Source organism: Melospiza georgiana, chromosome 7, assembly GCF_028018845.1.
Source record: "Melospiza georgiana isolate bMelGeo1 chromosome 7, bMelGeo1.pri, whole genome shotgun sequence".
Taxonomy (NCBI): domain Eukaryota; kingdom Metazoa; phylum Chordata; class Aves; order Passeriformes; family Passerellidae; genus Melospiza; species Melospiza georgiana.
In genome coordinates, this window is record NC_080436.1 from 40,619,997 (window position 1) to 40,632,810 (window position 12,814).

The 12,814-nt window shown below is 43.2% G+C and overlaps 1 protein-coding gene across 6 annotated transcripts in view; it reads left to right on the top strand.

Annotated features, from left to right (window-relative positions):
- Positions 1-12,814, top strand: part of PKP4 (plakophilin 4) — a 65,842-nt gene that overhangs the window by 16,545 nt on the left and 36,483 nt on the right. For 5 of the 6 annotated variants that reach the window (XM_058027733.1, XM_058027734.1, XM_058027737.1 and 2 more), the window contains exons 2-3: positions 9,442-9,593; positions 10,439-10,572. In XM_058027733.1, coding sequence (XP_057883716.1) covers positions 9,545-9,593; positions 10,439-10,572 — 183 coding nt within the window. In that variant the 5' untranslated portion in view covers positions 9,442-9,544. The remainder of the gene's footprint in view (positions 1-9,441; positions 9,594-10,438; positions 10,573-12,814) is intronic. The other variant, XM_058027738.1, reaches the window with a different exon arrangement.

Here is a 12,814-nt window from a genome sequence, read left to right on the forward strand (position 1 = left end):
AGCAGACCTGAGTGTTTGGTGTGCTGGGGTCGGTTGGGTTTGAGCTTGCTGTTTGTTCTAAGCTGGATTCTCCTGTGGTTCCTGACCTCTGCCCTGTGTGTCCCCTGCCCCAGCCATGCCCTTTGGAACACCTACGAGTGCCAGCTTCTGCTGCTGTGCCGGGAGCACAGCTGTGGCAGAGCCCACTCCCAAGCTGCCTTTCCGTGCAAGCAAACTGCTGCTTTGGCTTCAGCTTCCGAAGGAGGTGCCCTGGTCACCTCTCTTTTCCCCAGGGCTCTCTCACCTTGGCTTCTTGGTTGTGTCTCACAAAGCCACATGGCAGTGTCAAGACTACACCAAATGTGTTTCTCTAGTGCTCTTGTCATTGAACAAAATTAGGTAGATTTGATAAAACGAGCCCACGCTTTTCTCCTAACACATGAATTTCTAGTCCCTGTTACTGGTTTTGGTGTGCTTAATTGCCCTGCTCAGGAATTAGCATGTGACTAGAATATAGGGCAGGGAATTAAAAGGTAGAAATAAGATTGGTGTTGTTGTGACGACTCTTTGAGATTCCTTTGATGTTAGCATCTAAAATACGTTTGAGTCATACTTTCAGTCTTTCAGGAACTGAGGCAGGAAAGCTATCTAAATTGCATCTCCAACTGGTAAACTTTGATGGCAAAATGTTGCCATCTCATGACAAAATTGCATGCCTTTAGCAGATTTTACAGGAAGAAATCTTTTTCACTGTGAGAAGAAAATCGCATCTTAGGATCTTGTAGTGCTGCATAAAGATGCAGTTCTGCCACACGGCAGGAAGCCTGTGAATGCTGTTCTTAAAGTTTCTCCTTGTTTTAACTGAGCATTAGCAAAGAACCATATGCCTTCATTCAGTATTTGTTTTGCTTCTTGACCATTTCCACACTTAATCTTCATTCCTTCAATATATCGTTTTCTATCTCTCTGATTTTTTTTTGTTGCTGTATGCTGGATTGCCTACATTTTGCACTGTGGATGTCTGTTTTGGAGTATAGTTACAATTATTGACATTATTTAATGTACCATTGACCTGACATTTTCCCCCTCTGGCACTTCAGCAAAAGGTTTCCCTGCCTAGCCAGGCACTCTAACCTGAGCCTGCCTAATTTTGTAGCTGTGTTTCTGTCACCTACCCTTGCTACAGGAAGGCATATGGGTCACTTGGATGGGAACAGTTTGTGTGATTTTGTGTTTATCAACATTGGCTCATTCCTCTTTCCTTGTGGTTTTCCTCAAATTAGTCAGTTGTCCTTGATCTCCTCTAATTGTGATATCATTTGTAAATTTTGGTGTTCACAACTCTTCATCTCTTCAAAAAGTATTAGTAGAAACGGTAAATTATCTCTAGAGTAGAGTTATGTGTAATCCTACTACAGTACTTTCAATTTTGACGGGTGAACAAAATCAAATGCACATCGGAAAATATCACCTTTGGGACATTGGAGAACTGATGGAAGTACTGGAAATTGTGGCCTGAAAACCCAGATGCTTGTTGTCTAATTCTTATATTTTGCTTCTACGTTCAAGGAGTTTTTTTGACTTGTAGCTTGGAGAACAGAAGAGGAGAGAGCTTCATTTGCTGAAATGTAAAAGTTTGCAGGTAGAGTGTTCTTGGCAGCAAACAGAGTTTTACTGTGCAGTTCTAATTCAGGGCAAAAGGAAGAGTAATCTGCAGTTCAGTAATTGATGAAACTTCATTTTAGTAAAAGTTTTGCCAATTGGAAGCCATGTTTATTGGAAAACAGTGGTATTCCTCAATTTATGTTTATGGTATGCAAGAATTGGACATTTCTGTAGTGGTCATTTGGGCAGGAACATCCATGGGTAGCGCTGAAGAGCTCATAAATGTGTCCTGAGTGAAAGCAGGGTTTCAGCAGTGTCGGTTTTCCGCTTTGCAGGGGCACGGTCAGGCTGCTGCCCGTGCCGAAGGTGACTGAGGCTCGCTCCTGGGGCACGGCCGTCCCTGCAGGTGTGCGGGCTGGGGTGCCCGTGGGCACACAGCTGTGCAGGGGCAGGTGCTGCTCACAGCTGCTGCATTTCAAAGCACGAGATGACTGGCATTGGTAGCAGCCAGCTCCAGACCATCTCAGGGACGCTGTGACACACACTGCTCAAACACTGGCATTGTCCAAACAGGGAGCTGTGGAAATCTGTAACTCTCCAGCTGTCTTTTGTAATGGGAATTGTAGCTGATAATTGTTACCATTGAGAAAAATTTTTGTATCATTTATGTTTTTGTATAAAAATATGTAAATAATATATATTTTTTCAAATATACTATATGACAAAATTGAGAAGCATACTTTTATGAAGGCATATAGCATATATTTGGGTTGCTAATACTTCCAGCTGAGGCATGTCTCCTTGCAGATAGTGAGCATTCTCTCTAGCAATAACATAGTCACACTTCAGCAATAATTTTGCTAGGAGAAAATACAAGTAGAAATTGAACAGCGGTTGCAGGCATCGTTGTGATTGGCAGTGGTGTCACATCTGTACTTACAGCCATTCTCATTTTAATTGCCCCTTGCTTATTTGTAGTTTTCAGGTGAGAGGTGGAGCGGGTACAGGTTTGTTTGGAGCTGGGGTTCAGGGCAGCAGTGCTGTCAGCACAGCATGCCTGTGCTGCAGGTTCTCAGCTGTCAGTCTGCAAGTCATGTTGTTCTGTGAAATTGATTCTGAAGGACTTTATACCTGCATTAATTGCATCTATTCCAACACCAAACTGAGAATTTATCCTTCTGTGCATGGTTGAATGAGTAATTGATGAATGCCCTAGTCACCTGACAGCCTGTTTGGAAAACCTAAAATGCTTCTGTGGTGCTATGTGTCCCTCCTCCCCCTCAGTCTGCGACAGAAGAGAGACTGAACTTCATCCCTCAAGATCAATCTGCTGTCTGTTTGCTGTTCTGCAGAGCTGGCTTTGAGCACTGTGCTCTGATGAGGCTGTGTTCAATGGCAGTGGATTTGGATACTTCAGCAGAAAAGAGCAACACAGATGTGGGATGGCCCAAAGGGAAGGTTCAGATTTGGGGTCTTTTTTTTCTTATAAGTCATGGAGCCTTGTTGACTTAAACTACTGAAAACTCTATTTATTGCCATTATTACCTTCTCTTGCTTCATACGTTTGCCAAGTGTAAATGCTCTCCAGACATCCTTCAGATGACAAAGAGGCTTCTTTTCAGGTGAGCTACAGACAGTGCCTCAGGCCTTGAAGGACATGGTTATAAATATGTCTTTATTCAGAATGGTTGTCTTGCTATACATGTCTGATACCTTCTGGTGAATGGTTTACTTGAAAGCTATAAAAGATATTAGTCTCATGAGCATGTTACAACTAGATATTTGTGGATGTAGAATCTTGCCTGCTCACTGGAGTGGAGTTCAAGTATGTAGCCATCAGTCAAAAAACCCCAAAAAACTGTCTTTTCCTAGGAACTGTAACAAAAATATGTTTATCAAATGCCAGGGTAATGTACATTTTAAGATTTTAATCAGGACATAGTACCAAATGGTTTTTGAACCTGCATATATTTAAGTAAAAAACAAAAAATAAAAAAAACAAAAAATATGTGTTGTAAAGAAAAAGGGATTAGGAAGAGGCTACCTTTAGTGGTAAATCAGTTAAACACATCTCCCACATTTCTCAGGCAATAGGTCAGGTGTGTGTAGGTTTCCTTTTTGACTATGGGACTCAGTCTGCACAACTGTGCAGGTGGTCTTTATCCTGCCATTACTGAAGTTACTTTCTTCTGTGTTTTCATCAGATAACGTGTTTATTTTCTTGATATCATCCTTAAGTCCGTGTGAACTTGTGCACTACTAATGTCCATAAAGAAAACCTGTCTTGAACACAGTGGCTAGCCTGCAGTTGATGTTTGGAGTGTCTTCCCCTACTGCATCTGGACATTTCAAACCCTGTCTTTTATGTAAACACTGGAGCCATTTTTCACAGAATCCATTTTTAGTTGCTTGCATCATCTTTGCAAGTGGGTAAGTTGTCATCTGCTGCCTCTCCCCCCGAAGACATTCTGCAGGCTGGCAGACAGAACGCAGAGAGTGCTTCAGTCGCTCGGCTGCAGGAAGCCCCAGCATGTGAACCTCTGCCTGGTTCTTAGGGGAGCAGCTCTGGCCTTGCAGCAGGGTGGAACAATGGGAACTGCTCCTGCCTGCAAGTGTTCTCACAGCTCTGTGAAGGAACCTGAAAACAGATAAATTTTAATCATACCTTCCTGTAAAAACTAGAAACATAGTATGTCTCGTTCAGGTTTTGACTTTTCATGCACACTGTAAAGGATGAGCAGAGGCTTTGACCAAGAGCTGAGATTTGCCTTGTTGCTCTAAGTGTAGATATACAAAAAAAACTTTGTCATGTAGTAAATAATGTTAGTGTCCCAGCAAGATGATTTTAGCTTATAGGAGCCTTTTCCCCTCTGTACTAATGAATATTTGTCTAATATCATTGGTAATCCACTGTTGTTCCTTGAATTACCCTTGTAGCTGGATAAATATGAGGATTTTCAGTGATAAGAGGGTGTCCATTGTTTTTTGCATGTTGCCCTCCTGAATTATTGTTGTTGTTGTTGTTGTTGTTGTTGTTGTTATTATTACTACTACTACTACATTATTACTACATTATTATTACATTATTGTTATTATCATGTCCTAGCTGGCAGAGTTGGTAAGAATTTTGTTACCTCTTCAGCATGAATTGTGCTGGTGACTGTTCTTACTGGGGCAGGTCAGCAAGGGGAGGCTCAGAAACCGGGAACATAGGTAAGAAGCAAATGTGGAAGAATAACCAATGTAAGGAAGGCAGGAGGAATACGAAGGGAAGGGATTAGGAGGTTGTGAAAAAGCACCACTTCTATCTGGCATCAATCCTCAAAAGGTCTGGCTTTTTCTTGGGCCTGCACTAAAAGAAGTGGGATTATTCAGTACTGGCAAGCTGTCTGGATATGTCTAAGAAAATAACAGGAGGAGCACTGAAAAGTGGGGAGTAGAGACTAATGACAATGAAAACTTAACGTATGGTTTACTACACTTGGTTTAGTGATTTCTCATATTTCTTCTCTGTTTCTCAGTAGCATGTTCTTGCTTCCTTGTGTCAGTGATTACTTGGCTGCAAGATCAGCTGGCTCAGGAAGACACACCCGTCTCTGGTCCCCAAAAGTATGGCTGAGTCAGATGAACTCCCTGAACTGCTGGCTTTGCAGTGTCTGAGCAGTCAGTCAGACACAAAAGAAGGCATTTCCCAGGTTCCTTCCCCGTGTGCTGGGAGCAGTGTGAGAGCCCGGAGTGGCCTGCTCTGGGTGACTCTGCCCAGCCCAGTGCAGGGCCTGTGGAAGGAGAGGGGCCGGGAGGCTTTGGGAGCTGGGGCGTGCGCGAGCCACCGGAGCAGAGCAGGGGTGCGCAGTGCAGGCAGCACTGTCCTCTGAAGGGGCAGCTATGGGGCTGGTCGGGTGCTTAGGTATGGGGCAGTTGCCCAATGTGCTGGTCCCTGCTGACCCTCCATGGACAGAAAGCTGAGTCTTTATGGTGGCTTGGTTTGCTCTGCTTTGATTTACTGTGTGCTTTCATAAAGCCATTGGAGTGAGTCTCTACAGCAGAGGGGCTGGGAAAACCACTGTTCTCAAAATTATTTTGGGGTATTTCAAACTGGAGGCTTCAAATTGAGCAGCTTTGTCTTTCTTGCATGCTTGATCTGGACATGCCAGCCTGGAGTAAGGTTATCACTGCTTTTGGTCTTTAATTCTAAATAGAGAATTTGAAAATTCAGAACAGATGTTAAGAATTTTCTTGGACTTATGCTACAAGATGAACTATTTAAGTATTTTCCTGAAAAATTATCTAAGTGATTGAAAGACATTATTTTTTTTACCAGAGACTGAAATGCACGACAAATTCTCCATGTTTCCAAGCTTCTCACATTATACTCTTGATCTCTATTAGAGACATTTACACCATGCACAAGTCTTAGTTCTGCAGCATCCACCAAAAGATCATTCCAGAACATTAAAGGCTTCCAGTTCTTGTGTATTCTTTGCAATAGAGAATTTAGTGTGTAACCTTTGATGTTCAGTGATGTTAAGATGTAGTCAAGTGTGCTGAAATGCGCTGAACAGAGCTATAAACAGTAAAATACATTTTCTGAGTTTTCATTGTGGCTACAGAGATCCTAGATCTTCAGTGCAGGAGCAGTTTGAGAATCCAAAGACCTGGAATGCAGGGAAGCATTAAGGTGCATTTCTGATGGTACCTGTGTGTACTGCCTGATCCCTCAGTGCCCAGGGCTTGCAGAGAGGGCAGGACCTAGGAAACTACAGCATGGGGCTGTGGGGAGCAAGGGTTTGGACAGCCTGGGAAAAATGTGGGAGCACTCTCCTGTTCTGGGTGATGTCTGACTGCTCAGCCATGACAGGCAAAATTACTCTCAACCTAATTCCTAATTTTTTTGAGGCATGGAATCTGGCTGTTTTCCAATAATGAATCAGTTATCTATCCTCAAATGAGTGGTAGCACAAGTCCAGAGAGTATTTTGAGTAGGTGAACCCAGTAGGTGAATCCCTTGTGTAGGGAAGGAAGAGGGTTTTGTATTAACTTCTCTCAATTTCTTACTCATACCAGATTCCAAGGCTCTCACAAAACCTCCTCTTGCTATTTCCTGTTCCTATAAGGTGAAGATGAGAACCTGCCTTGACCTTGTGAGTTGCTGTCCTTGAGCAGCATCCCTAGACAGAGTTGTAGGGGTGGGGACTGGGCCCTGGAGAGCTTCTCCTGCTCCCTTACTCTCCTGTGCTGCCGCCCGAGCCCACGGGCCTGGCAGCAGGGCAGGGAGGGACGAGCAGACTTGTTTATTAGCTCAAGTGTGTACCTAAGTGTTTGTAGGACCAGAGCCAACAGTTATTTAATGTTGGAATCAAGATTAGAAAATCAGTAACTTTGCCAAGAAATGTGTTAATTGAAGGAACATCAGTTAAAACAACTGCCTATGTGAAAGGGTGTAGGTCTGTGATTACATCTCTTAACACTGAGATAGATGTACATTTAACACTGACACCTTCACTAATAATTAATTTGATTGGTTTTTATGCGGATGTTTTTATTATATACTCAATACTGGCTAGATTTTCTGTTCCAATGAATTAGTACACCTTCCAGCCAGCTCAGAGGGATGTTTTCTGGACTGGTTTATTACAGAAATCTGCTGCAGAAGTTATTCACAGTGTTGGGGTGAGAAGAGAGAGAAAACTATGGAAAAGCCAAATTGAGATTGTTTCATTGCTGTATTTTGTACTTCTCTCCTGGAAGTCCCAAACAGGATCCCTGCCCAAGCAAGTACTGCCCTGTTACGTGCAGGTGGAGACACGGTGGGATACCTGGACCAACAAGCAGCCCCCTTCTGAAAGAAAGGCATGTGTAACTTACGAGGTTTTGACACTTGTCCTTTAGATTGCTTAGCAGATGTTTCTAAATGAAGAAAAGGCTTGATTGGGTAGCTTTATTACTTGATGTGCTTGCAAATTTATCAGGTCATTTAGAAACCTGAAACACTGAGTTATAGTCATAAAAGAACTATGGTAAGTGATACAAAAAATAAGATATGACACATGGAATTGTGACTTGTATTCTGTGCTTTGGGTTCTTACTGCTTGATTAAAGAGTTGGTTTTCAGAAGTAAAACTTGGAAAAAACAATTTCCATTTTCTAAAACCGTGAAGTTGTGCATTTGAGGTTTCAAAATTCTATTATATAACTATTAGAGGTTGTTTTTATTCTGCTTGCCTAATTGCTTGCTGTTTAATGAATTCCGTAGAAATGGTCCTTGAAGCTTTAGTGCCCACCTGACATGCAGCTTGTGATAGGCTCAGTGTGGCAGCCTTTGTATCTGCAAGCTGAAACCAATGAAAATAGTGTTTCAAAAATAGCCAGATATGTCTGGTTATTCATTTGTGGCACCTTGGAAGTCAGGTAGCGTTTAATGCCACTTTATTTGTCAAGAGTGAGTTCTGTTCCAGTTGCGCTTGACGGAGGTCCCTGCACACCCACGAGCCCAGAGCTCGGCTGAGCACAAGGAATCCCTGCGGGAGCTGCCGTGGGTGATGGTGCACAGCCGAGCCCTGCCCGGGTGCCCGGCTGCGCTGGGGCAGGAGGGAGGGAACGCTCACCGTGGGGCGGGAGGGGACAAATGCTTACCGTGGGGCGGGAGGGGACACTCACTGTGGGGCGGGAGGGAGGGAACGCTCACCGTGGGGCAGGAGGGAACAAATGCTCACTGTGGGGCAGGAGGGAACAAATGCTCACTGTGGGGCAGGAGGGAACAAATGCTCACTGTGGGGCAGGAGGGAACAAATGCTCACTGTGGGGCAGGAGGGAATGCTTACTGTGCGCCACAGGGCTTGGCCATGAGGAGGACAGCGTGATGTGGTCCTCACAGTGCCATGTCTGTGTGAGGGGAGACCCGCGTCTGTGGGGAGGGGTGGCCCATGTCTGTGGTGACGGAGACCCACATCTGTGGGGAGAGAAGGCGAGGGGACCACCATGTGTGTGGGGACAGAAGGCGAGGGGAGCACCATGTCTGTGTGGAGGGAAGGTGAGGGGAGCGCCGTGTGTGTGGGGAGAAGGCAGTAGAGTGGTGTGGCTCTTGGTGTGTCTGGGCTAGCATGTTCAGGTGTCCTTGTGCAGTCCTGACAGCAGAAACTTTTGTGCAGTTTCTTTTGCCTGTTCTAGAAGATAAGTGTGGTGTAGATGTATGGTAAGAACGGGCTGTTTGTACAGGCTCATTTCAGGGTATGTATAGGGCAGCCTCCCTGTGCTTCACCTGCAGGGTGCTGAGGGGTAAAAGTCCTGCCATTCTGAGTTATGCTCCTTCTTTGATGTGTTTGGGAAGCAGCTTTTCTTTCTCCATTTGCAGTGGTGGAAACTGGTGGGTGACCAGGCTTCTGCACCACAGGTTACCCCAAGACTGCTCCACTGCCTCTTATCACTCATCTCACCTGAGTTTCTCCAAAAACTCTTTGAATCCCTCAGTGGCTAATGTGAAACTGCACATGAACCCCATGTCACGAGCTCTTTTAGCAGACTGGAACAAAGTGGTTAATAAAGAGCCTGTGCTAGTGCCAGAAGAGCTCATGGGCCTGAGGAGGAGCCGTTCCTCTCATAGCCCATATGCTGCTGTACATAGAGCAGAAGAAATCCACTTGTTTTTACACCATCACCTCACCTCTCCATTAGCAGCACAGGGCTTTGCCTTTGCCTGGGCTCTGCATTCAGGGTGAGGGAGAAACCTCGCAAGAGGCCAGCAATCCCAGGAGAGATCCCTCCAGGGTCAACTCAAGTCCCCTTTCAACCCTGTCAGAAACGTGCAGCTCTGCAGCACAGCTGTGCACTGATCCTGTGCATTGCCCTGTGCTCATTCAGGTGCTCATGGCTGATACAGCTCCACACGGAGGGGTCTCATGGGTCCGTTCCTGGCCTCAGAGCCCATTTGCAGCCTAAGCATCTCCTCTCCCTTTGATAATGAATGGAATGGGGAAGGAATCTGTTCCTGTTTGTCTGCCTAGGAATATTGGGTGAGTTTGTTCTGAAAATCCAAAATGAAATGTGGATTACTTCTAACATTAGACCTCACAAGCATGATTTTCTGAAGAAAATTAAAGCGTGGTATCTGCGTAGCAGCTTTGTGAATGTCAGTTACTTGCTGTTTTCAAAGTGTTAAACACACTTTGTAACTATCTCTGTAATATTGGTTAATAGTGACTTTGATAATTGAACAAATTAATTGCTCTTTTCCGTGGATTGGAGTTCTTAGTGTGCTGCCTCTGCAATAACACAACTTGGGATTATTGGATGCTAATCCTGTCAGTCCTTTCCACACTATCCATAGCCCGGGGCAATTGCTTTAACTTCAGCATTTTAATTTCCTCTTTTGCAAAAAGAGCATTAGAAGCATTGCTCCCATTAAGCTTTTATTACCATAATTAGTCTCTTCCATAGTTTGTTCCTGACAGCAGAGCAGTCTGCTGTTATGTGTCATTCTTCTGTGCCGAAAACTGCATGTGGTAAACTCGTACTGATCCTGGGTGTGCTTAATAGTTAACACTAGTATTTTTCATGCATCTTGAATTGTGCTAGTTTTATTGACCACCACAAAACAGTATTTTTTAAAATAATCTTGAGGCATCATGCAGCGTGCTTGCTCCTGCCTAACCCTTGAGTTGTGTAGGTGATTCTGGTCTCCATTTGTGAAAGTGAAACAGTCACACAACATAGATTGAGTAATGCAAAGTTCTCTGCTAATTTAGTGAAGTTTGGAAAGCTTATAGAAAAAAATGAATATAATTAATAATCCTTAAAACTTGGATTTTAAACATCCCTGGCTGAAAATGTAAACTATATTAAAATCTTGTTATTGCAGGCAAAATGCCAGCCCCTGAGCAGAGCCCAATGGTGGAGGAGGGGCTGCCGCAGACAGCACAGGAGGCTTCCACGGGCCCGGGCATGGAACCAGAGACTACTGCCACGACCATTCTAGCTTCTGTAAAGGAACAGGTATCTGCCTCCTTTTCAGCAATCCCTCAGTGCAGAGTGTGTGTGGAGTTAACTGCTGTCTCCTGCTGCATTGCTGCAACAACCATGGCTGTGTGTTTCTGTAGCCTGTGACCCAGTGCCGCCATAGTCTATTTCGTGTATCGCTTTTAGAATCTGAATGTAAGGGGCTCAGTTACTGCATTAAACAGAAGCATCATTCTGGTATTCTGTATCCCTTGGAACGTCTGCACTGCTGTTATAAGTCAGACTGGAAATGCAGGTTTAGTGGCAAAGAAAGAGAAAAGCTAGTGTAGATTTGATGCAACATTAGAATCAGTCCTTGTAAGTCCTGCAAAGCCAAGTGTTTGGTGCATAAGTCCTGCGCATACAGATTGGGTATGATTAATTGTACTTTATTTTAAGATGGTCTTTAAACTCTGAGTTTGTTTTCAGTTATCAATACCAAGGCTCTAATACATTTTAAAACTGAAGCACATTTATGGGTGTGTATCTAAAGCAATAATTTCTACAGGAAAAATAAAATTGCATTTGCAATCAAATTCAGCATTAATTTGTAAAAATCATTCAAGTGGAAAATATAGCAGTTCTACAAGGAAACACTCCAGCTAAAGTTTTTGTTTTTTTCTTTTTTAAATTTAAGGAACACAAAGAGAGAAGGGATACTTTGGCTTTCATTGTATCATACTGAGAAATAATGATCGTCTTTGTTGCCTTTATACACAAACACAAACTGTAACATCTGAACCTCAGAATAAATCTGCTTTGCTGTCTCTGTTTTATAACTTCCTTGAAGATGAAGCATAACTTGATTCAAGATGGTAGCTCTGAATGCAAACAATATAATAGGTCTTATGTTGTCCCATATCAACATTTTTTTAAAAGGCAAGAATTAGGTTATAGCTTCTTGATATCAACAGTTTTCACACCCATAATACCATATTGTTAAAAATTTCCACAGAATGATGAAATTTGAATCCTAATTTTCGTGCCTAAATTAATAGTTTCAAAAGTAATTTAAGGTGACAATAGCAACCCTAAAAATTTCTAAGCAGTGTAAAAATTAGTATTCACATTTGCAGTGTGCAGGATATCACTGCCACAGGCCCTTGCAGTGTGAGAAGTCAGCCAAGAGTTACGCATACCTTCAGTCGCTGCTCTCCAAACAACAGTTTGCCTTGTGCCATCGTAGCCTGCCGCAAATGGCTTAGGACTCATTTGCCTGAAGTATGTTGGTGGTGGCTTTAAGGTGGTGCATTTTATGCTGCAGTGTGCAAGTACTGTGCTCATGGTGTGGCCAAGCTGCAGTGGCGGTGTCAGAGCTGGGCTCTGCAGGCAGGGATGCCCTGCCCAGGACAGCTCTGTGCTCCAGCTGTGCTGGATCCTACCAAGGGAGCAGGCAGGGCAGTGCTCTCAGGAGCAGCTCCAGACATGTGTGTGCACTAAAGGCTTTTGTTAGTGTTCATTTCCCTGCCCAAGCAATGTTTGTATCTTTTTATTAGTTGTAGAGAAAAAATTATAAGGGAATATTTCTTTCTTTTGAAAAGGAGGCTAAAACCTCTTCCTCTTTCCATTTATAAAAAGGCTATTAAATACATTGCTATTACATAACTAAATTCTGATGAAAGCTAAAAAAAAATTAAATAGTCATTTATCATCCGTGTTGCACAAAGTTCAGAATTGGAGCCTTACTGTGAAATTTACAGACACATAAAATGAGTGTGAGGGGAGGAAGATGTAAATTGTCCTTCAGTCTTGGAAGTGATAATATGAAAGAATTAAGAGCTGAACTGCTGCTTTCTGGTATTTTTTCTGTTGATAATAATTGAGGACACTGACATGTTCAACACCCTTCCTGTGTGGCAGAAAGCCCAGAACAGAATATTTTCCAGTGAAGTTCTTCACTTTATTAAGCTTGAACAGAAACTGCTACACTGTTTGCTGTTTCCTTTGGTACAGGAATTGCTGCGAGGTGCAGCAGGTCAGTGTTTGTAAAATAGAGCTGCCACACCCTGACACAAGTACTTCAGAAACACTGCAGTGGAAACACAATCAAGAAAAGCCTTTATTGTTATTTGTCAATTGGGCGAGATTTTAACTTAATAAAAACTTTTAAAATTACTGCAGTAGTTCTAAGATGGATAAATGTGTTCAATTACTTCAAGCTTTCTGCCATAGGCATGAGACGATAGTTATGATTATATAAAAAGTTGCACTAATTAGCCTTTGAACCCTAAAAGCTGCT